Genomic DNA, 26,429 nt, shown 5'->3' on the forward strand with positions numbered 1-26,429 from the left:
AAGTCTGAGGTCTGGAAATGTCCTTTGTGGTACTATCGAAGTATGGAATCCCTTGGTCAAAATGCCTAATCTCTTCCTATTCATTTAAGTAATGTATTGAACTTGATCAAGGGTATATAGGCCCAATTATGCTTCAGTCAGGGTTGTTGAATTAACTGAAGTTTGTTCTTTGTTTAATCCATTTGTTAACTATCAAGTTTTTCATGTAGTTATGGATTCTGTATTTGGTCTTATTCTGTCCATTTTGTATTTGTGTAAAATTGTCATGTTTATTATTTTTCAATATTGTATTATTTTAACAGTCTACGTTTTAGTCCATGTGTTACCTGCCCAGCCTCCTGTATGTGGAACCCAAGGAGGTGGGGCCACCTGATGATGCAACTCAAGTGGAAAGACTCACAGCAGCTTCCACATTACTCTGCATCGGATTCCTAGCTTTTGTTAATTCTTATTCAGTTTTGGATTTCCTGGATTTTGATCCCATTCTTGTTTGAAGGTACTGTCTTTGATTAGTGATTATTGGACTTTGCAATCTTTTTCTAATTGCTTTTATAAATCTTTAAATATAAAGGAACTTTGTTTGATTTGTCTTAGACTAGAGGTTTACAGTTTGCCAATGCTTCTTAAACATTTCACCTTTTCAATTAAAAACCCGAGCCCCATTTTTAGGTCTATGCAGGCTGAAACCTTGCATTTTGAGTTTAGGGCTAGGCTGACTGTGGTGAGACCTAATTAGGGAATTGAGATCTGTGGAGAAGGCAGGTATGACCCTTTTCTGTGTTTATTAGAGGCCTGCATTCCTTTCTGACATTTTTGTGTGCCAGAGATGCATTAGGCTCCATATTATGATTCTCCAGTACAGGAAATCTCAGTGTCCAGATGCTGAATCCCAGCCTAGTCATTAATTGTGTGTACTTTGCATGTTTTCCATTTATAGCATTGGCTTTACACTGGCTACCGTTTTCATCCCGGAAACAGATTTGGTTTTAGTAACCCTGAATTGGCTCAATGTGTGTAGACATGCTCTGCAAAGCCGTGTGCATTCAAGCCATGATGGTTCCTTTCTTGTGCCCAGTGGTACGAGGGAAATCATCCAACAACCTTGCATTGGACCAATCAAATTTGGAAAATGGATGACTTATGGGAAGAAAGTCTAACTGCAGTTCTGCTGGCTTTGATCCCGCTTTCAGTGAACTGAACTCATCCATTTTGTTACATTAACCTTACCTTTTGTATAATATTTCTAAAGCAGACAGCATGCTTATGTCTGGCCTACATCCACTAGTGTCCACAATACCTTTGCATAAAACATTGCCTATAAAATGAAAATAAAATAATGTCATTAGTTTGTTAAATTATTTAATTCTATGTGGTCAAAAAGCAGCATTAATTGGGAACACATTCCAGGCTAAAATGTTGTACACATAATCTGCAACTAAAGGCTGAAGCTTTGAAAAAAGTTTTTTGATCATTCAGTTTTTAATATTTTATCAGATCTTGGCCTAGTAAAGCATCAACCCGTATCCAATCCAACCCAGAGTCCCTTTGATGCTCTTTGGCCCACCCATATATAGACAGTAAATGGTACCTTCATAATGTTCATTATGAGTTAGAATTCCATCAGTTTGATCAGAAGGTTTGGACCACTAAAGAATTTATACTGCGCATAAAACATTTTCTTGCTTGTTGATTAGCGTACTAAATTAGTTACCGTCACGCCTTTTAGTCCACTGACTCCTCTGACACTTTCCACACACACATCCGCTTTCCTGCAGTGTAACAGACTTGCGAATAAGCTCATCATCAACATATTGCAGTTAGTGTACAAAAATATATCTCCTACTAGCACATATAACCAAGAACATTCTCTGCTGTTACAAAAATACCTTTAAAAGTTACTGTATATATTTTCATTTGAACTATTTACATTCTATACAATCTGCAGTAAAAGAACCAAGGAATTGACCAAAAGTTGCATAATTTCCAAAAGTTTCTGAAAAGAATGAAAAAACATCAAGGCTCAGTTCACTCCGCTGCGGAATTGTGAAAACTATTAGGCCTTCAGCACGAAGAGTCACACAGTCAGTCTTGATTTACCATTCGTCTAATTCTCTCCTGTCCTGATCCATACAGTAAATGAAGATGTGAAGGGCATGACTTTTACAGAAGCTCACACACTTTTACTTTGTCTTCTTTGACATATCTTCGGAAGTACCGGATTGCAGAAATGGCACTCACATTTGCTAACAAAGCTGTGGAGAAGAGTTTAGAAATTAGTTTACATTTCTGTGATAAAGCAAACTTTTTTTTCCTTTTTCTAAAAATCAGGTTTATAAAACAAGCATTCATTTGATATTTTTATAAATACATTTAATCTTAATAATAATAATTCTTTACATTTAAATATTGCTTTACTCAAAGCATTTTATATAGACGGAGGGGAACCACTTCAACCACCACCAATGTGTAGCACCCACCTGGATGGTTACAGCTGGATGATATGACGGCAGCCATTACTGCACCATACAATCAGCACACATTAGCTATTAGGTGGTGAAGAGGTGAGAAATAGTTAGTCAGTGACAGACAGGGCATGATTAGGGGGCCAGGTAGACAAGCCCATGACGGTCAATTTAGCTGGGACACTGGGGTACACCCTGCTCTTCTTGAAAGATGCTCTGGGATCTCAAATGACCACATAGAGTCAGGACCTCGATTTTATGTCTCATTTGAAGGACGGCACCATATTTACAGCACAGTGTCCCCATCACTGCGCTAGGCATTGGGATCCACACACAGAACACAGGGTAAGTGCCCCCCCCCAGTCTATCCAATAGTTTTTCAAGCAGCAACCAGCTTTTCCTAGATGGACTGCCATTCAGATACTGGCCAGGCCTGAACATGCTTAGCTTTAGGTGGATGACTTGTTCAGAAGCTCAGGTGATATGGCTGCTATAATTCGATTGTTAGAAAGTAAGCCAGACTTCTCATATTTAATCTGCTGGTCTACAAAAAAAATCAATCTATTTTAATTTAAAACAGCACCAGTAATAGCACAGTGAATAGATATTTAAGACACCATGTAAAAGATGAAGAGCCTTCAGAAGGTATTCACACCCCTTCACTTTTTCACATTTTTTATATTGTAGCTTTATGCTAAAACAATTTCAATTCATTTTTTCCCTCATCAAGAAATTCTGCAGAGAAGAATAGCAGAAACTCCCCAAAATCAGTCGTGTGAAGCTTGTTACTACAGACCAAGGGAGACCCCGAGCTGGAATGGCTGCCAGAGGGGCTTCAACTAAGTACTGAGTAAAGGTACCGAGAATAATTGCGTTATTGTGATATTTCAGTTTTTGATGTTTAATAAGATTCTAAAATCCTGTTTTTATTAAGTAATTTTCTGTCACTGAGTGTTGCTTTATGCATTGAAAAAATTAATTAAAATGATTTTAAATTATGGCTGCAACTTAATGAAATGCAAAAAAAAAGGTGAAGGGATCTGAATACTTTCTAAATGAACTGATAGATAGATAGATAGATAGATAGATAGATAGATAGATAGATAGATAGATAGATAGATAGATAGATAAATATGAAAGGCACTATATAATAGATAGATAGATAGATAGATAGATAGATAGATAGATAGATAGATAGATAGATAGATAGATAGATATGAAAGGCACTATATAATAGATAGATAGATAGATAGATAGATAGATAGATACGTGAGAGATAAATGAGAGTGTAAAATCAATTTGTATGCACATGTACACTGTGGTGATCCCATGGTGATTATGCAGTACTTACTATACTATTGAGCATATATGGCTGATTGTCACTAGTAGCAAGTATGGACTGTACAATCATAAGATATACTGTTAATGTGACATTCTTAAACCTAAATAATCCAATTTAAAGTTGTGGGGACAGGAATTAATTCTGGAAGCAACAGGTGCAATGAAGGGATACACTGTCAATACCAGTGCATTGTGGGTCAACTCTTGCACACACAATCAGAGGGCCAATTTGGAATTGGCAATTAATCTGATGCACTCATCTTTGGGGATGTGGGAGAAAACAGGAGTCCTCCGAAAAATAATTCACATAAATAAGGGGAAAACATTGAAACATGAATAACAGCTAATTAAGCCATTAAATCTGAGGTTACTGAATCCAAAAAGCAGCAGTGCCAACCACTGTGCTGCACACTGTACTGTTGCATTAACTATAATTTACTGTTAAAGTGAGAGAATATAACATTCGATAGTCAAATATTTTGGTTAAATCGATTGAATCCACAGTATGTACAAGTTTAACATGATATGGAGAAACATGTGTAAGTTAAATGTTGGTGAAGAAATAAATCGAAAAGATAAGAAGTGGCAGAAAACTTCAGATAGAAGCATTCAGGCAATGGAGAGAAATGGCCAGAATTAAGCAGCAGGAAAAATAGTAGGAATTCTGTGGAAAGTAAGGGAATGATGTTGAAAAGTAATACTTTTTTTTTAATTTCTACTTTTAGCAATAATACGTTTTAATTTTCCATTACCATAGCTGAATGTCAATTTTTCTTTTATATAAACAAGTCTCTCAAATCAAAAGATGGATTTTTTTTTAATTTTCTGATCTATCCAAACAGTTTCACTTACCAGTTTTCCACATGTCAGGGCTTTGCAGGTTAGCTGATCTCATAGCCCACGATGCAAAGGCAATGCACACTAAACACATATCTGTGTGATCAAATGTTAAAAGGAAGTTCTCCTTTCCTGAAAAAATGCGTCACAACAGATTAAACAACAATAACTAAATCACCATACAGTACATTAGAATCAACAAAATGAAAAATGATAACTAAAGGAAACTAGACTATGCTAGACTTTTGTGAAAAATATCCAAATGAGCTACCGGTTCATATGCTTAAGAAAATAAAATATTTGTCTACTCACTTTTACTCATACAATTAAAAAAAACAAAATAATATGAAGAATGTTTCTTCTTTTCATTAGTCCTTGGCCATCTACAGTCTATAAAAAGTGATGTCTCACTATACTGTATGTCTGTGCAGAATAAACTGCATGTATGCTCAGTTTCTATCCACATTCCACATACTGTAGCAAGTTGGATCAACAGGACATCCTAAAATTGGTGTGGTGTGAGTTGTATTTATGAACCCTATGACAGGATTTGGGCCAAAACCTAGATTAACAAAACTCCTCAGATCTTTGGAGCCCAGCTTTCTCAGGGTTACAAAAACTTGTCATGTAATTCCTAGTCAGCACTCCGTTAGCTTTACAGATCACACTCTCTTTTGCTTTCTCCCTTTATTTAGTTTATCTGTGATGATCTATCGCCTGTCACATTCTAACTATGGATAAAAACTCACTGTTTCTTTGTTGCATATTTATCGGCACCACTTGGGTCCTTACTTTTTCTAATTTATATTAATGACATAGATTCTTGTGTGGTTAGTAAACTTGTGAAATTTGCAGATGACATTTAATTTTGAAACAAGGCAGAAACACAAAAACATTTCAAAATTGTTCAGAACTTGGAAAATGAAGTTTAATGTAGGAAAATGCACACAAGCAGAAGGAACATTAGTTATACAGACAAGATGGGAGACATCGCCTTACAAGATGCAATCTCTGAAAATGATTTGGAGGTTTGTATTGACACAATATTCTTATTGTCTATACAATGTGCAGAAGCAATTACAAAGGAAAAAATATTTGGCTATGTTATAAAAACTGGTGAATATAAATCAAGGGATATTCTCAGACTGTATAGTGAACTAGTGAGGCCTAATCATGAACATTATGTGCAGTTATGGTCACCAAGCCAGAGAAAAAGACATGGCAACTCTAGAAGGTGTGCAGAAGAGAGCAACCAGGTGCATTCTGGGACTGATGGGCATGTCATATTGTGGAAAGTATCTGGATGAGATATTGGGACAAATTAACCATTAGCTGACCAAATGAGCTCGAGAGACTGAATGGTCTTGTCTTGTCTGACAAATGTCTTATGTTACTTCATTCTAACTGGACTCTTGTGTACTGCTTAATCTTCTGTGTCACATATGCACTTACTTGTGCTACAAGAAAATAAGGTTTGAACTCACTCTAATCTAAACTAATCCTGCAGGTCACAGGCACTGAGATGGTCGCAGATACGTATGTAGATAGATAAACAAGAAATTAAATGTGCTATACAGTGATAGGTTCATGGGGTCATTATTGTCACATGTACAGAATATAGTGAAATTCTTACTTGAATTTAGATAGATAGATAGACAGATAGATATGAATGGCACTATATAATAGACAGACAGATAGATAGATAGATAGATATGAAAGACACTATATAATAGATAGATAGATAGATAGATAGATAGATAGATAGATAGATAGATAGATAGATAGATAGATAGATAGATAGATAGACAGTATATAATAGATAGATAGATAGATAGATAGATAGATAGACAGATAGATAGATAGATAGATAGATAGATGTGAAAGGCACTATATAATAGATAGATAGATAGATAGATAGATAGATAGATAGATAGATAGATAGATAGATAGATATGAAAGACACTATATAATAGATAGATAGATAGATAGATAGATAGATAGATAGATAGACACTATATGATAGATAGATAGATAGATAGATAGATAGATAGATAGATAGATAGATAGATATGAAAGGCACTATATGATAGATAGATAGATAGATAAATAGATAGATAGATAGATAGATGTGAAAGGCACTATATAATAGATAGATAGATAGATAGATAGATAGATAGATAGATAGATAGATAGATAGATAGATAGATAGATATGAAAGGCACTATATAAGAGATAGATAGATAGATAGATAGATAGATAGATAGATAGATAGATAGATAGATAGATAGATAGATAGATAGATAGACAGGCCACTACATAACACATAGATATTAAAGACCCTGTATCATCAATAGATACATTTCTTTGTTTCGCTAACAAGTTCTTACATAAATAGATGAAGACAACAAGGCAAGACTATGCTTACAAAAAATAAAAGTGACACGAATACTTCTGCTCAATTATTGAATTCATATGGTGGGTGTGAGTGTGTATCGGTCTTTGATTTATACGGCACAAAGCCTCAGACACAGCTTATTTGTTCCACTTAGGAATGTCTGGTGAACCAGTTCAAAGGCAAACTGAATTCACTGGTGCATAATTAAGCAGGTCAGCTGTTGATAATTGCTTTGTTTATGTGAATTAAGTAATATCACCTGTGAAAAATAATCTGATGTGGGGTTGGGAATTTTTAGGAGATAGATAACTGCATAAAATTCATTCTGTTATAATTTAGTTATGGTACACAAACATACCGTGCACACATTCATTTTGAGGGTATGTGTTGATGGATTTAGAAATTTCCATTGGAAATGGTGCCTCCAGAATGGAACAGGATGCACAAAGCAGGGGAAGAACCACAGTGGAAGCAAAATAGGCTGTAAAGAAGAGAGTGCAGAGACAAAAGGGTCAAAAGGAGGAGGACACTCTGAATGAGTGCTGGATGGCATGAAGGTGTGGTAGGCAGCCTAAGTGAGAGAAGAGTGTGCAGAAGTGTGCAGTTTTCCCTTGCAAGTGAGTGTGAAAGTAAGTAAGGGAAGACAAGAGGTTTCATGCCTTTCTAGTGGGTCCACAGGCCCAGGTGGGAACTTTTGAGACTGTGCTGTCACTGTAATAGAGTAGTCAGATAGCGTGCTGCCTAGGAGATGTGTCTTTTTATGGGCAACAGGAGGTGGGAAGTTTTCATCTGGTAATTCCTGGGGAAGAGTTGGTCTACATCTGACCATGCAAGTAATAGATTCAAAACCATCTCAAAGCCAGAAGGATTGTGTCTGGAGTTGGCAAAAGCTTATCAAGATGGAAGAGGAGGGTCCAGGATTGAGATAGAAAAGAAAGATAGATACAGAGAGAGATTAGAGATCAAGAAGGGAATGCTTCATGCAAGTTGGTAAACAATCCCACATAATAGATAAGGGATAACAAGATGGGTCCAGAGAAGGCTTTAGCATTCTTCTTTCCATCTTATTCCAGTTCTGGGTCATTTAGTCCATTTTTTCTAGTTTACTTTCTCCCTGTATCCATCCATGTCAGCAATTTTATTATATTGTTTGGTCTCTTTAATGTTACTCTGGGTATCAATACTGCCATGATAATATATGAAAACATAACCACTTACACACAGATAAAGATTTATCCATACACACACAAGCAGACACACACAGAGTACTGCATGCCAGAGCTAGGAGAAGATAAAGAGGAGGATGAATATAATGATATACCTGAGAAGGGGAACATTTAAGTTATGAAAGAAACAGTCTTAATTAATATCCTGCATGACGCATGAGGGTTACACTCGCATTGACACCAGTGAGAAGAGATTCTCGGTAACTGGCTTACTGCTAGAGGTCTTAGTCCTATTTATTTTGTTTGTCCAGATCTTCAAACATTGGGAGTATTGCTAATTTGGGTGAGTGCTGGGAACTTGCAGAGAGATCCAAATAAGTTCCCCAAGAAGTGAGTTAAGAAGTACAGGAAGGTGCCCTGATGTCCATGGAATAGACCAGAGTGGTAAGGTTCATCAGTCAGTGATATGGCTTAGTCTGTCTCTGATTGATTCCAGGATAGCTTACAAATGAATTCCAGGTAGAGTTTAAAATAACCACCACATCCCACAGCTAGATAGGCAGCTCTCAGACCACAAGGAAGGGTGGCCAGAACTTGGTGCAAATGGAAAAAAGAGATAACCTAATGTAAGGAGAGAGAACAGTGGCCTAAGTGGCCTTTCAATCACATAGGGTACCTGACACCTGTTAGACAGAAGGTCCAAATTGGACTTATGGGTAATTCTTGTTACTTGTGCATGCACTTTCTTACTCTTTGTGTTTGCTTTCCTTATTGATACAATTTTACAGTTATGGAGGACCAGACCCTATCCCAGCAGCAAAAGACAGTAACCAACCCTGGATGGGGTGCCAGTCATCACAGGAAAGACACCAACATTTATTCTCATCAGGCTGATTTAACATTGCAAAAGAACAGAAGCGCTGGGAAAAAATGCACAGCATTGGGAGTATTGACATACTCGACACAGACACTGAGTGGATTCATGTCAGACCGCGGCACCTCACTGACTATATGCTGATATACACTCAAACACACACTGTGGTGAGGTGACCATCCTAAGAATGTGGCCCAAAGTCTAAAATGTGGGTTTCTGTTCAGAAGGAGGAGAAACTAGACCAAGTACAGACAGAGACAGTGAAAGAAATAAGATTAAAATGGGGCAATCCCTAGTGACGTCTGCAGTGTTACAAGGCTTTCACTCCATCTTGACGTGCATCAAAGCTAAGAGATGAGCTACTCAGTATCTGGTCTAACAGGGCTTCGCCAGGGAGATGGAGTCCATTTACAGAATCTGGTCAACAGCAGTGCCTACATGTTCTCTGTCCCAATGTGTAGGAGAATCCTACAAAGACTGAAAGCCCAGGATCAATCTTAAGCATCTGGTGGCTTTATTACACTTTGGTGCTCAGTGGCGTAAAGGTTTCAGGGACCTCCAATGGGCACTAAGACTTGGTGGCAGCTCTAGACGTAGCAGAATTATCTATGAGCTTTAAAAGCCACTCATTATGAAAAAATGAATAAATAACTGAGCTGGGAGAAGAATTTTGACAATACAGAGATGCAGTTAGACAGAGAAAAAGAAGAGTGAGACAGGAGGTATGAGAACAAATAATAATGGAATGGAGATTGATAGAGGGCTGGAGCCACACTTGCCACAAGCAGGCAAACAACCACCTGGATAGGTCCTAGCTTTGTTTCTCTTTTGAAGAATCCTTTCTTGCTCTATTTTCCCTTTTATCACACACCTTGTGTCTTTACCTTAATTTGAGATTGCTATACTTTTTTTGGCATTTTTCTGTGTTAAAGGGATGTCAAGGGGACAGACTGATGGGTGGATAAGTCAATGATCAGAGAGTGTCACGCACACAGGCACGCGTGTCAGAGGATTGCTTTCCGGGCTAACTTGTGGTATGCAATAACACACCAGGATGAGAGGGGGTGCTGTTGCTAATAGTATTATCTCTTTTTACCTCCATAATGCCGAGGAGACACCTCAGTGCAACTGATTCTTTCCAGTCCGGATGGTATAAAAACAGATGTCCCTGGAATGAGGCTTTGCATTTCGGACTGGAACTACCTCAGGAAGGAGGTCTCCAAAAGCCAAACCTGCTCTACTGAGCCCTTTGTATTTAACACTGGGTGATAGATAGATAGATTAGAAAGATAGATAGATTCAGCAGCACTTGCCTATTTTTAGTTTAGGTGCCATCGTATGCCTGTTTCAAGTTTTTGATTTTAAACAGGGTGACTTGGTTAACACCCCAACTTACTTTTGAGCTCCTTGAGGTGTGTTACTCATCCACAAGAGAAACCCAAATACTGTATTCTGATTGTGAGATAATATAGTCTCTTGCATTTCCATATTTCTATTATATAATCTAACTATGGTCTCTGAGAGATGCTTCATGACCTTTTCATAATAAAAATGGACAATTCATACAAAAACAAAAAAGAACTAATGCCTGTTTTGCTGCAGTGTCCCTGCTTACTGCATGTATTATACACACATCCCAACTCCCCAGCCACTCTAAGGAGTTGGCCCTGAAGTAATCTTATTAAGTTAATAATTGTTTAACTCAGACAAATGAAACAAAAAATTATGGCTGTCATTCAGTAACAACAAAGAAACACGATCAAGTTTAAATGTAATAAAAATCTTAGTCACACAGAAGTACTTCATTGTGTGTAAACCGCTCCTTTTTTTATGTGTTACTGTCTCATATTAGAGCAAGCTGCCAACAGGATGGCAAGACAGAAGCACAGCATTACAATGCCAGGTCAACCATTTTGGGCGTGCGGAAATATGCAAGCAATGTGTAATACAAGCAAAGGTGTTGGCAACTATTTGAAAAGGCTCTAAAGACCGTGATTAATTATTGTCTAGAGACTCTGGTGATTAAACAGATTTGATAGACCTCATGCTGATTTATTTATCTATTAGCTATTTTATTCAATTTCAGTTATTTCCTTCGCTCTAGCACTATTACTGATATGAAATACTCAAAAAAAAAAAAAAACCATGAAGGAACAAAATGTTGGATGAGATGAGAGTTCAGTCCAGAGAGTGGCCGCGTCTTTTAGGTGGAATTTCAGTGTCTCCCTATTGTCTAAGTAGACCTCTGCTGTCAGTATTTTTATTATTGTCATTGCTGCCCTCTGGTGGTGTTCTGCTGTTATTATCTCATGCTGAACTTGAACCATTTCTAGGACACCTCCACAACAAACATAAGATATAAGACCACCCTATGACACTGGCAATTCATTTCCTATTAATGTTTAATGAAACAGAATATTGAGCTTCCTGAATCTTCATGTATTTTTGAATTTTATCAGATATCCTTGAAAAAACATACAGTATCAACAGGTAAACAGCACTGGAGGAATTTAAACCCTGAAATTTGATATTTATTACATTATTAAGCAATATGATCCAGCAACCCTTGATCCTTTCACATTTTAATCTGATCAATTAAACACTCAGGCTATCTCTTTGAATGGTTTAGCCAATGACCACGGTTCATTTGGGTCACCTGTCACCAGTCTCATGTTGGTCACACCCACTGCCTGACTCCCTCAATCAAACAGAACTCTAAAGCAACATTGACAAACAAAGCTATCCGAGATAAAAAAACGTTCCTACAGTTCTGAGGCTCCAATGAGCTACATGACATACAAAGGATTTGACACAAAATTGAATTTTTTTTTTTTAATTTTAGGGGTATGCTGGTCCTTCTCTGTCTCTCTATTTTCCTTTCAAAGGGTAACCATAAGATGAAGAGAGAGGTTGTCTCTTTCAATATAATAGATAAACACATAAATCGTAGACAATAACGGAGCATTTTGTGCTCTGGGCCACTTCGCGAGCCTTCGCCTCTACTAGACAGGAACTTAACTAACTAGGCTGGGTCTAGAATGGCTGAAAGCTTGTTTTTTTTATTTAGCGCTTTGTGTTCTGCTTTTGTTCATCCCTCCCTGTCTTCTACATCTAATATATAAAGCAGAGTCGATGTATATGTGTACAGTGGTGCTTGAAAGTTTGTGAACCCTTTAGAATTTTCTATATTTCTGCATAAATATGAACTAAAACATCATCAGATTTTCACTCAAGTCCTAAAAGTAGATAAAGAGAAGCCAGTTAAACAAATGAGACAAAAATATTATACTTGGTCATTTATTTATTAAGGAAAATGATCGAATATTACATATTTGTGAGTGTCAAAAGTATGTGAACCTCTAGGATTAGCAGTTATTTTGAAGGTGAAATTAGAGTCCGGTGTTTTCAATCAATGGGATGACCATCAGGTGTGAGTGGGCACCCTGTGTTATTTAAAGAACAGGATCTATCAAAGTCTGCTCTTCACAACACATGTTTGTGGAAGTGTATCATGGCACGAACAAAGGAGATTTTTGAGGACCTCACAAAAAGAGTTGTTGATGCTCATCAGGCTGGAAAAGGTTACAAAAGCATCTAAAGAGTTTGGACTCCACCAATCCACAGTCAGATAGATTGTGTACAAATGGAGGAAATTCAAGACCATTGTTACCCTCCCCAGGAGTGGTCGACCAACAAAGATCAGTCCAAGAGCAAGACGTGTAATAGTCGGCGAGGTCACAAAGAACCTCAGGGTAACTTCTAAGCAACTGAAGGCCTCTCTCACATTGGCTAATGTTCATGTTCATGAGTCCACCATCAGGAGAACACTGAGCAACAATGGTGTGCATGGCAGGGTTGCAAGGAGAACACCACTGCTCTCCAAAAAAAACATTGCTGCTCGTCTGCAGTTTGCTAAAAGATCACGTGGACAAATCATAAGGCTATTGGAAAAATGTTTTGTGGACGGAAGAGACCAAAATAGAACTTTTTGGTTTAAATGAAAAGCGTTATGTTTGGAGAAAGGAAAGCACTGCATTCCAGCATAAGAACCTTATCCCATCTGTGAAACATGGTGGTGGTAGTATCATCGTTTGGGCCTGTTTTGCTGCATCTGGGCCAGGACGGCTTGCCTTCATTGATGGAACAATGAATTCTGAATTATATCAGAGAATTCTAAAGGACATCTGTCCATGAACTGAATCTCAAGAGAGAAAATACACAAATATGTAATTTTCAATCATTTCCCTTAATAAATAAATGACCAAGCATAATATTTTTGTCTCATTTGTTTAACTGGTTTCTCTTTATCTACTTTTAGGACTTGAGTGAAAATCTGATGATGTTTTAGGTCATATTTACAAACTTTCAAGCACAACTGTATGTATGTTTGTTTGTCCGCTATACAAATCTGCACCGGGCGTCCAATCGCCACCAAACTGGGCATGGGGCTCCTTTGTGACCAGGAGGATGTCATGGGGTATGTTTGGTTGTGAAAAATGTTCGTGGTGAAGCGCAGGGCATCTTTTCACCGACACAACATTTGGCCCATGTCCCTGTACTTATCATCGACAAGATGGCCGCACGTTGCAACAGCTGTTCACAGTGGCGCCATCTAGCAGCACATTTGGTCCCTGTGTGTCACTCTTTACCCATGTTTCTTTAAATTGCCAAGAGATGGCGGAAGTGTCCAAGTATGAGAAGGCCGACTCCTTTCATCGGGTGAAGGGGAACTGCTGTATGGATGTAAAACGTGAACGACCCAGTGCGCGTGCCTGGCTTTCCGTATTTCTGGTGCTATTTGCTCACTTTCCACCTCACAGTACCATTTCAGTGTTGCTCTTTCCGATATATTGTAAATAAGGTACATTCATCTCACTGTGGTGCTTATTCCGTACGTAATAACGTAACGAATTATCATTGTCCTGCTTTTCACTAATATACCCATGCCACCGAAAAAAAGACGTAGAATTGGAAGGTCCACTTCAGATGCCAGAAGAAAGTTTATTTCAAGGGCATCTGAGAAGCCACAGCAGACAAAATCCAGAGTGGAGGAACATACAATAATATGTGAATCAGAAAACTATTTGTTCTATTTCTATGTTCTGTTTCTTCCATCCATCCGTCCATTATCCAACCTGCTATCTCCTAACTACAGGGTCACGGGGGTCTGCTGGAGCCAATCCCAGCCAACACAGGGCGCAAGGCAGGAAACAAACCCCAGGCAGGGCGCCAGCCCACCACATGTTCTGTTTCTTTCATTTGAGAAATTCACCGGTTATAGATTATACTCCTGCTCGTATTTAATAAAGCCAACTAAGTATGTCTATTTTGACCTACTGAATAAGAGGGTCTTTAAAGGGATGCCCTCTCCTGTTCCACCAACTTTGAGACACATAGTGACCAAGGAATGAGAGACTTGCTGAAATACTGTACTTGGTTGATATTTTATTTATTGCCCAAATGCTCAGGAAGTCTTTGCCTAGTACTTGGTGACACTGACGGTGAAGTCATAGAGTACACATGGTCATGGAAAAATTAAAGTGATCATCGCAATCAAAAAGGACTTGGATGACCGGCTAGGACTGAAGAAAACAGGAATCCTGTTTAGCACCTGAGGATGTTACCGGTCATCTGTGCATCAAGGCAGCATGATGACGCGGGTTGCCCTGCTCTTTTACAGCTCCAGAGTCCTGGATTTAAATCCTGGTCTGTTCCCTTCCTTTGTGGAATTTTCAAGTTATCCCTTTTGTCTTGCGGGGTACCTCTGTCTGTGCTCTTCAGTTTTCCTAACACATAACAAAAATGTGCAGGGTAGGTTAACTGGATACTCAAAACTGACCTTTAATGAATGAATGAGGGTGTGCTATGCAATGGAGTGCCATCCCATCCAAAGCTGGCTCCTGCCATCAGCATGATACTGTTGAGATAAGTCCCAGCTCTTAACATTGACAGATGATTGTGTTGGTCCATCAGATGAACACAAATTGCTTCCATCAGCAAAACGTTCATCCATTTAATGACCAGAACATGCAGGTCAGAAGGAAGCTGGTGCCTATCTTGGCAGCAGGTGGTTAATGACTCTGTACTATGTGCCAGCCCATGTCTGCTTGTTATAAGACAAGGCAGGATGTTTATGAGATGGATGAGGAGATGCATTGTGAAATGCAAATATAGCAAAAGTCGATGATAGGATTTTAAAGAATCAGACACCAAAACTAATGTGCTAAGAAAACATATAGATGTTAAATGAACTGAAGCATTCTTAGACTGTAAATCGTTCAGAAATGGTAGCACACTTATGTTTTACAACCCACAATCTCAGACGGGTCAGGCATACACAGTGCCAGCTATTTAAGGCATCACGATAATGATGTCACACTGGGCGCTTTCCAGAACTATTTGCCGCCTAACTACCAGTATTGGCTCCATCAAATGGTGTCGCACAGAACAAATGACAAACTGGCATTACATGTCATAGTCAAGATCCAAACGTGTTGTGGCAGGACCTGAAATACGAATTATGTGATGGAAAACCTTCAAGTGGTAATGAATTGAAGAGTTCTGATAAATAAAAATAAGCCAAGAGTCCTCCACAGTGATGACAGGTAAAGTATGTAAGAAAAGAGGCTGGTGCCAGATATCGCAGTTAAAAGGTACACAACCAGTTACTGAGTCTAAGAAATTGATGGCTTTCACTTTAAGACAATGCCTTTTGGGTATCATTCATTCATTTTCCAAACCATATTTACATTTTAAAAGAAAATAAAATGTCTTACTTGGCACAGCCACTGCCATCTGAGTTTCAGCTGCCTTCTGTGTTTGCTCTTCAATAAACCTCAGCAAGTCATTCTCCAGGAAGTGCAACCTCACTGCAGAACGATTCCTCTTCACCTTTTTGCCCATGTGCTCCTTTGACTGTCTTCGTCCCAAAGAATGCTTCTCACTGGCACTGTTTGTCCTCAGCAGTGATCTCATATTTCTAAGAAACTTTTGAATTCCAGCTGTAAGCTGTCGTTTCCGGAAGGACGTGGAAAACCTTGAAAAGAGATCCCCTTGTATTTCGGTGCCACTGCAAAAGAAGTCATAGGTTTCAGGAGTTGCGAGATTTCCAGCAGCCTGTGGTGCAAAAGCATCCATGCGTGAAATCACACGTATGGGGCCACAGTCCTCTTCTGAGTCCACTTCTTCATCAATGTCGGGGAAGAAGTGGTCGCACACTTGGTGAGAAGAAGTGGAATGAGGAAGTATAGGTGTAAATGATTTGCATTGTCCTTGATTTGCCATCAAAACCTCGTTGCCAAAGTCTGAGAAAAAGTAATCATACATTTCAGCGACTGATAGGGCATCAGTCTTACCATCTTTAGGGATTACATGGCTGGGGTCAGATTCACTGTCACAAAAAAAATACTCAAACATTTCTGGTACAGATGCCATGTAAGCAGTGTTTGCACATTCCCCAAGAACGGAATTGCTTATGAATGGCACAACTTCCCCACTGTTGTTTTGTACTACTGGAATATCGATGAAACCTTCAGTGGTTAGCTGATCTGTATCTTTGACACTAAATCCCTTTGGCTCTATTTGAACGGTAATATTGTAGATGCTCTCTGTTTTAGGTGACGCTAGAAGATGCTCTGCACTCACACTTTTATTGATGGGAGTGTTACTTGTTTGTTTGGTTAAAGACTCAACAGTTGGCACTAACAATATCCTTTTGAAGTCCATCAGGGAGCTACTTTTTCTAAGTCCAGTGATTTTTGAGATGTTTGTTTTCTTATCAGCTTCAGCCAAGTCCCTTAGTCCGAAGTTGAATTGGCTGTTATTTGACTCAGAATCCAAACTGAGATTTTCTTTAACTCCCAGTCCTGATGAGCACTTTTCTTCTTCAGAAATGTTTGAACCATCATGAGGCAAACAGGAGTCTTCTGTCCGATGGGCAAACTGGGATTGAATAGTTTCTGATAGATCCACTGCTTTATCGTGCACCAGAAAACGTTCTTCCTCATCCCTATTACAGTTCATTAGCCGGATATGTAAGATGTCATTGATGGTTAGCTTTTCCATTTCTTCCCAAAATGCTGAGATTGCATGAATTTTAGGGGCATCAGTGGAGACTCCATGGGTCGAAGGAACCCAGTCATCTACAAGTGTGCAACAAGGAGATGAGTCCTGAAAGTCATAAAGCTTTTCTGAGTCTTGCCTGACACTCTCTTGGCTATATGTGTTTTTTGGAAACTGTTGGCTGGAGGGTATGTCCTCTAGGAGAATATTGGCCTCTTCAGCTCCCACATTACAATCATCTGAAGAAGATAAACGATGGCAAGTAAGATCGATTAATCCACTAGCTGGAGACTGGCTCCCTATATGTTTAGGATTGAGAAACAGGCCATCAATTTTGTTGTTTCTTGGTGGGACCTGAAAGAGGTCACTGGAAACAGAAGCTGTAAAGGTGATGTATGGGCTGTCGTCATTTTCTGTTTTTGTCATTGGACTGGGAGCAATTGACTTAAGCGTTTGGTCCATTTGATGGATTTCTGTAACTTCTGTTGATAAATCAAGATCAGAACTAGCATTTGTCTTTTTGGTGTGTTCGGCATCTCTACCATTTTCTGCATTCCTGGAGTAAATCTGAGGAGAACTTTGAGTCATCCTTATATAATCATTTTCTTTGCTCATTACTTGGCGTATCTTAGGCAGACTCTTCTTGTTCCCATCTTCAAAGATTTCCTGTAGAGAAAGCCCCGAAGGTCCAGATGACCCTTGGAAAGCCACATTTTCATCAGATTTTTCTGCATCTCCAGAGAAAGGCATGGGTTCACTTTCAGGAGGATTGACATGAACAGGGCTATTATGAAATACTTCCTCTTTGATGGAGAATTGTTCTTCCCCATTTTCTTTGAAGAACCTAAGGGTGCTCTCCGGCATGGAGTTTGCTGAAGCTAAATTCACTGGGCAGCTGATACTCTCTACTAAATTGACCTCAGGTGCCTTATATCTGTCACTGTGGGCCTTACAGTTACAAGAACTGTGATGTCGGACAACATTCAAAGGCCAGTTCCTTCCCATTTGTGTTTCAACTTTATCAGTGTTGATAAAGAGTAACTTTGGGAACTCTTCACTTTGAAGATTTACTCCATGTCTGAAATTTTGCTCACCTACAGTTTTTGAGTGAGGGTTATTATTAGAAAAAGACTGAATGGACTCCATAATGTTTTCACCATCCTGAATTTGAAAAGACAGTGGTTCTGTTGTTGGATTCTGTTGGCCTGCAACTTTTGGAAGCTGCTCCAGGAACGTATTCACGGATTCAAGGTCCATCTCTTCTTCACTGCCAGAAAGAATATCTTCCGCCATCTTCAGCCACGCACCCTCTGAGCAGCACAACTGATCACTCTCGACAGGAGACCCTGAAAAGTCTAAAGGGTCAAACAAAGAAAAGTCAGGCACAGCACAGTCCTTGGAGAATGTGTGAACCTCAGTTTCTCTTCTTATGTCAGCTGTTGTGGTCCCAGGATCATCAATGTCGCTCAGACAAGGATCTTCAAGGTCAGCCAAGGAAGCCTGAGATAGGATGCACTCATCTGACTCTGTGAGAAAAGCATCCCAGTCTCTGTCTGCTATATGAACGCTATAGTCGAAATCATCCATTTCAGCATCTGGAAAATATGTAGAAATTATGAAGTCACTGTCAATTTATTAACTTATTTTGTTTAATTAAATTGCCTAAATGGTCATAACTGATGCCCAGCCATTCATTTTCAAACCCACTTAATGCAGTTCAGGGTTGCAAGAACCTATTTAATTAACAGCAGGAACAAGGCAGCGAACTTACCCTGGGCAAGGCATCAACCCCTCACAGGAGATACTCACCCACCAACAGCCAAATCCAGTCATAGGAGACCAATTTAGATTTACCCATCCTACACACACTCACACACACAAATCCACCTTAATGAATGGACAAATACCTTTGTGTATGTCCAGTTCCTAGGGTTAGAAAGACAATTTTAAATTAGGTAAAACATGTGGAAGAAGGGTAAAAAAATGTAAAAGTGATAACAAAAATACCAAATAAGAGTCTAAAAATAGGAAAGCTGGTCTTATCGGCCTATATTCTATTGTCTGATGTTATAGCAGCATGATAGGTAATTTTTGGCATTGGACCACATGAACGAGGTTTATAGCTGTAATGCTAATGACATGACTTTGAATGATGGGCAATGGAGTAGTGAAAATAATGAAAAATTGGCATTCATGTTGTGAAATCAAAGGCTGACACTACTATGAAAGGCTCTTCTTCTTCTTCTTTCGGCTGCTCCCGTTAGGGGTTGCCACAGCAGATCATCTTCTTCCATATCTTTCTATCCTCGTCATCTTGCTCTGTTACATCCCTCACCTGCATGTCCTCTCTCACCAAATCCATAAACCTCCTCTTAGGCCTTCCTCTGTTCCTCTTCCCTAGCAGCTCTGTCCTTAGCATCCTTTTCCCAATATACCCAGCATCTCTTCTCTGCACATATCCAAACCAATGCAATCTCGCCTCTTTGACCCTCTAATGTCCTCATTTCTAATCCTGTCCGTCCTCATCACACCCAATGCAAATCTTACCATCTTTAACTCTGTCACCTCCAGCTATTTCTCCTGCTTTCTGGTCAGTGCCATCGTCTCCAACCCATATAACATAGCTGACACTACTATGAGAGACTACAGCCGCTAAATCAGGCCAATGTGGCAGTGACCACCACTGTGTTTTCCTAGCAAAACCCTTTGATTATAAGAGTGGTGAGTTTGACAGGCAACGTCGAGAACAATGGAAGAAGCAGGTTGCAAGAGCTAGAGGCCATCCCATAAGAATGGGAAGCAAAGAAGAAGGTAACTCTGGATACGCCACCAATCCACCGCTGGGACTGCACAACCAATGAGATGAAAACTTTCTTCATGAGTTACTGGGTGTTGATGTCAATCTTGTGGAATTGTAAGGAATGGAGTTTATAACCAGAATTACTGTAATTTTTATTAGATAGATAGATAGATAGATAGATATGAAAGGCACTATATGAAAGATAGATAGATAGATAGATAGATAGATAGATAGATAGATAGATAGATAGATATGAAAGGCACTATATGATAGATAGATAGATAGATAGATAGATGTGAAAGGCACTATATAATAGATAGATAGATGTGAAAGGCACTATATAATAGATAGATAGATAGATAGATAGATAGATAGATAGATAGATAGATAGATAGATAGATAGATAGATAGATAGATAGATACTTTATTAATCCCAAGGGGAAATTCACATTATGAAGGACATTTAAAATAACATATTGTGCAGACAAATCCTCCTCTTGGCAAAAGAAGAATATTTTCCACACTGTGGCACTACATCACTCAATTTCTTAAGAGGGAGAAATTTCAGCAGGTGACAGGAGTTAAGACAAAATGAAACTCTGATGTGAATTTGTCTTTCTTTTCAGCACTACATAATATTGTATCAGTAAGCATGAAGTGTTTCCAGGTAAATATACCAAAAGATATTTGAATAAGCCAAAGTAAAATTTCCATTTCAATTTCCATTCATCCATTTTCCACCCAATGTTGAGGTCTTGGGGAGAGAGGTTGCACATCCGAGCGCTGTCTCAGTCTATCACATCTATGAATCTACGAGTCACCACACAATCTAATGAGGCTTCCCAGGGACTGAGAGCTGCTATGGCAGTCAGATAAAGGCTGTGTCTAAATAAATAAGTCAATAAGAAGAAACTGATCATCTTTACAAGCCAGAGGCATGGCTGCCTGTTTCCCTGCTCTTTAAGTCTCCTCATACCTCCAACTCTTCAGTCAGATTTCCCAAACTGGAGGCAACTACTTACTGTAAATGGCCTATTGCAGTCACACATGTGATGTGAAAATTAGACCAGGTTCTGAGGTCATAGAGAATCCATTCATGTATTTTCTGAACTGCCATATTGGCTCTGAAGTCTCAAACTGAAAGGCAGGAACCCACCTTAGATGTGACACCAGTTCACCACGGGGCTACTCACATACTGGACTAACTTAGAGCCTGCGCTGAATGTAGAGGAGCTGGAAGAAAATAAGCATTGGCTCTACACAAACTGTAAATGGTGCTCTCTAAATTAAAGATGAATTGATTTTCTTGTCACTGGATGCAGCCTTTAAAAATGATGAAGCCTGCAATTTTGTGGTCTTCTGCGGGAAACATCAGTTCAGGTGATGCCAGACACCTGAAAAAATTGATGGGGAAAGGCCAGCAGCATTACAGGACTAGTCCTGGCCTCATTGGAGGCGATAACAGAAAGCCTGATGTTGGGCAGAACATGCAAACGCCACACAAACCCCGATCTCCTTATTGTTAGACAGCTGTGCTACCACACTGTGCCACCATGCTGCCTTTAAAAATGTTTTAGAAATAAATATGTATTAATGCATGTGGCCTATTATCTGTTCAGCAGTATAAGTGACACACTGCAATGTAGGCTCATGGCAGCAGCAGGTCAGGCGTCTCTGTAACTGCATGATCTCCATAAATGCATATCTATAAGAACAAAGTCTGAGCTCAAAGTGTTTTAGTAAATCAAACAAGGCAAGAGAAGTAATATGGAGACACTGATAGCTGACTAAGAGATCAATAAAAGCATAGAAACACAGTTAGTAACATTTAAAGTACTGCAGGTTAGTGAAAGGACATAAAATATGGTGCACACATCAAGCAGAACAAAGCTCACCAGGAATAACGGCGTGTTAAGTCTTCTCGCTGACCTTGCGGTTAAACCTGACTTTCAGGAAAGAAACAACAAGCTCCTGCATAGCCGCTCTGGGGGGTGTAGAAAGAGGGATGACGCCAGCAGAAGACGTGCAACATGGGAATGTACAGGATAAAATAAGCAAGTCAGCGGGAAGAATGAGCTCATGGCGGCACTGGTATGTGGTAACTGAAAACCCCAGCCCAGAGCCTGGTGATGTTGCCAGTGTAAGAGAACACCTTCGCGTGGTGGGCAGCTTTGAGCTGCTCTTTCAGGCAATGTTCGAGTTATTTAGGACTCCGGAGAGCTTCAGTTGCTCCCTGCGGTTAAACTGTCTTATTCTTAGCCAGCAGGAATTCATATTCTTAATAAATATGTCTGGCCAAAGTTATTATAGATTTACTTTCTTAAACTAGTTTTGATTTGTTTTTATTTCTGATCTTACTTGGAAATTCGGTTTATTTTTTTAGTTAGCCTTCATGCTGTATCTTTTGCTTTAGTTTACGTTTTATTATCTAAATCAATCAATCAATCAACATTTATTTATATAGCACATATTCATACAAAAAAATGTAGCTCAAAGTGCTTTACAAAATGAATAGAGAAATAGAAGACACAATAAAAGATAAACATAAGTCAATATTAATTAACATAGAATAAGAGTAAGGTCCGATGGCCAGGGTGGACAGAAAAAAACAAAAAAAAAACTCCAAAGGCTGGAGAAAAAAATAAAATGTGTAGGGGTTCCAGACCAAGAGACCACCCAGTCCCCTCTGGGCAATCTACCTAACATAAGTCAAACAGTCCTCTTTGTATTTAGGGTTTTCATGGAAGGACCTGATGATGATGGTCACGTAGACTTCTGGCTTTTAGTCCATCAATGTTGGTGCATCATGATGCTTTGAGTAGGTGGTAGTGGCGCAGGCCGCCACCACAAAGAAACCGGAAAAAGAAACAGAAGAGAGAGTTGGGGTCAGTATGGATTTTAGAGCCACCATGAATAGTTATTATGATGAATTGAACATACAGAGTATCAGTATTAAGTTAAAGTGAAGTTATAAAAAGGCCATGTTAAAGTAATGTGTTTTCAGCAGTGTTTTTAAGTGCTCTACTGTATTAGCCTGGCGAATTCCTATTGGCAGGCTATTCCAGATTTTGGGTGCATAGCAGCAGAAGGCCGCCCGCCTCACCACTTCTTTTAAGTTTTGTTCTTGGAATTCTAAGGAGACACTCATTTGAGGATCTGAGGTTACGATTTGGAATATAAGGTGTCAGACATTCCGATATATAAGATGGAGTGCGATTATTTAAGGCTTTATAAACCATAAGCAGTATTTTAAAGTCAGTCCTGAATGACACAGGTAACCAGTGTAGTGACATCAAAACTGGAGAAATGTGTTCGGATTTTCTTTTCCCAGTTAGGATTCTAGCAGCTGCATTCTGCACTCGTTGCAAATGATTTATGTCTTTTTTGGGTGGTCCTGAGAGGAGTGCGTTACAGTAATCTAGTCGACGTAAAGCGTGAAGTAATTTCTCCGCATCTTTCAATGATATAAGAGGTCTAACTTTAGCTATGTTTCTTAAGTGATAAAATGCTGTCCTAGTGGTCTGATGAATATGCGATTTAAAATTCAGATTACAGTCAACAGTTACCCCTAAATTTTTTACTTCCGTCTTAACTTTTAATCCTAGTGCATCAAGTTTATTTCTGATAACCTCGCTGAATCCATTATTGCCAATTACTAAAATTTCAGTTTTCTCTTTATTTAGTTTGAGAAAATTACTATTCATCCATTTAGAACACATTTCTGTTTTATTTTCAAGTATATATTAGTTTCAGTTTTAGTTTTAGTAATTATTATATAGTTAAACAGATATGATTGAGTTTAGTTTTGTGTCACAATCAGATGGGTTTGATATAAAATTTGTTTAATGTTAGAAGATGCCACATTAGAGTCAAGCACAAAATAAATCAGAAGCTGAAAATGAATAATTTAATAAGATGCATATATTTTTTGATTGTTTGTGTTGAACAAACTGCATTCTTGTACGCACATTATCAATCCAAATTTAACTGGAATAAAGCAAACAACAAATGACTAAAGCAGCCGAATACTGTATGAATATAACAATTACTCATGGTATGTTAAGTTTGAAGTTAAGAGACGCAGCAGATTTTTGGAATCATGGCAAGTCACACGGCCTTGCGGATAAGTTAATTAACTTGGGCTGCTTTGCACTTTATGTTTCCCAAGCTGCTGTCGTTTGCAAATATGCTAAAGGTTTCTGTCTTGCCTTACGTGGACTGTGACGTGCACAAGTGTGTTCTGCTTGCTGGTGCTTTTAATGCCTGTTCATCTTTACTCCGAAACAGGCCAATCTGTGATGACTCTCTAGGTACATTTTCAGGTCAATTCTTCCTTTAGTCTCGAATATCAAGGACTTCCAACTGCCATTTTCAGTGTTGCATTAAACAAATCTCCAATACGGGGCTTTGTCATTTTCTGTCACCTTTGTTGATTTCTAAAACTGTCTTCATTTTGGCCCCCTTCTCATCCCCTGTCACTAATTGACTATTTCTCTCACCCCTTCACCACCTAATAGCTAATGTCCAGTGAGCATACTGGCACAATAATGGCTGCCGTCGCATCATCCATGTGGGTGCTACACATTGGTGATGGTTGAAGTGGTTCCCCTCTTGTCTATGTAAAGCACTTTGAGTAGTAAGAAAAACTGCTATATAAATGTATTGACTTAATTATTATTATCTCAGTCAGAGAAGGCTTACCGTATATACAGAATTTCGACACCAGCAGGCCTGAAAAGTTCTGAAAAATCAGAAAACAGATTCTACTGTGTTTTAATAGATATGATCATGAAAACCAGGCTGGGAGCGGGGGCTGAAGGGCACTTAGACTTGAATCATCGAACCCACCGAGCTATACTGCGGAAATCACAAAAAATAGTATTTAGGGTCAAGACTTAGGAATAGCGTGGGCGGAGTGGTGGCTCTGAGGCTAGAGATCTGCACTGGAAATGCCGGTTCGAATCCTGTAAAAAATGCCAAAAGGGACTCTGCTCTGTTGGGCCCTTAACCTGCAATTGCTCCGTCCTGGGTATGACGTTAATCTTCATCTACCCCTGCATGAAGGCCCTCCAAACTCAGTGAAACATTTGGGGGTTGGTGGCAGAATTGGCACTCCAGCCACCATAAAAAAATCTCACACTGTTCCACTCCATCTGAATTAGCGTAGTGCTGAGATATCACCCGTTGCGTGTGGTGGGTGCGGCAATGCACTGTATCAGTGTGTGCTCCTAACCCTAACCCTAACCCTCTTAGGAAAAGCTGAGACTTTAATACCCACTAAATATGAACAGCAAGCGGTCCATGGAAGACAGCAAGAGTAGACAAGAGGGGAATGGAGAGTTACAAAATGACAGAAACAGCATCTGAGATAATGTGCAGTCAGTCGGTCAGTCATCGTCCAACCTGCTATATCCTAACACAGGGTCACGAGGTCTGCTGGAGCCAATCCCAGCCAACACAGGGCGCAAGGCAATACAGTGGAACTCTGGTCATAACCCGATTTGGTCGTGACCTGAAGTAATTTCCTCCATAGGATTGTATGTAAATAAAATTAATCTGTTCCAGACCATACGAACGGTATGTAAATATATTTTTTAAAAATATTTTTAAGCACAAAAATAGTTAATTATACCATAGAATGCACAGCATAATAGTAAACTAAATGTAAAAACATTGAATAACACTGAGAAACCCTTGAACAGAGAAAAGTAACATTGCAAGAATTCACGCTATTAAGAACTGCTCGCTAAAAACACTTTTTTTAATGAGTTTTAAGCACAGGGAAAACATGAACATTTGAAAAATCTGTAATTTAATAAACAACCAAGAAAAGTAACATTGCAACAATGTACGCTACGATCCGATTGCTGTAAACAGAAGTGAAGTGGAGGTTAAAATCTAATAGAAAAAAAGTCTTCATTAAATACAATGAGGTTAAAACAATGCTCGGATCTGTCTCTAAAAACAAGCCCGGTGCATTCTTTAACTGCCTTCTCGGCCTTACACGGCCAGCCCTCTCTCTCTCTCTCTCTCTCGCTCGCTCGCTCTCTCTCTCTCTCTCTCTCTCTCTCTCTCGCTCTCTCTCTGCTCTCTCGCTCTCTCTCTCTCTCTCTTGCTCGCTCGCTCTCTCGCACTGTCTCTCTCGCTCTCTCTCTCTCTTGCTTTTTCGCTCTCTCGTGCTGTCTCTCTCGCTCTCTCTCTCTCTCTCTTGCTCGCTCGCTCTCTCGTGCTGTCTCTCTCGCTCTCTCTCTCTCTCTCTTGCTCGCTCGCTCTCTCGCCTGTCTCTCTCTCTCTCTCTCTCTCTCTCTCTCGCTCGCTCTCTCTCTCTCTCTTGCTCGCTCGCTCTCTCTTGCTCGCTCGCTCTCTCGCGCAGTCTTCTCTCTCACTCTCTCTCTCTTCTTGCTCGCTCTCTCTCTCTCACTCTCTCTCTCTTGCTCGCTCGCTCTCTCACGCAGTCTCTCTCTCTCTTGCTAGAGACTGAACACATGCGGAA

At 39.3% G+C, this 26,429-nt stretch overlaps 1 protein-coding gene across 1 annotated transcript; it reads right to left on the reverse strand.

The window, feature by feature from the left end:
* Positions 1–1,342: 1,342 nt before the first annotated feature.
* Positions 1,343–21,941, reverse strand: LOC120530862. The gene is made up of 4 exons (XM_039755563.1): positions 21,832–21,941; positions 15,852–18,731; positions 4,656–4,772; positions 1,343–2,252 (listed from the first exon to the last, which is right to left on the reverse strand). The coding sequence occupies exons 2-4, from the start codon at positions 18,721–18,723 to the stop codon at positions 2,161–2,163; spliced, it is 3,081 nt and encodes a 1,026-aa protein (XP_039611497.1). The 5' UTR covers positions 18,724–18,731; positions 21,832–21,941; the 3' UTR covers positions 1,343–2,160.
* Between the last annotated feature and the right edge of the window lie 4,488 nt (positions 21,942–26,429).

The sequence above is a fragment of the Polypterus senegalus genome, chromosome 6 (assembly GCF_016835505.1).
Source record: "Polypterus senegalus isolate Bchr_013 chromosome 6, ASM1683550v1, whole genome shotgun sequence".
Classification (NCBI taxonomy): domain Eukaryota; kingdom Metazoa; phylum Chordata; class Cladistia; order Polypteriformes; family Polypteridae; genus Polypterus; species Polypterus senegalus.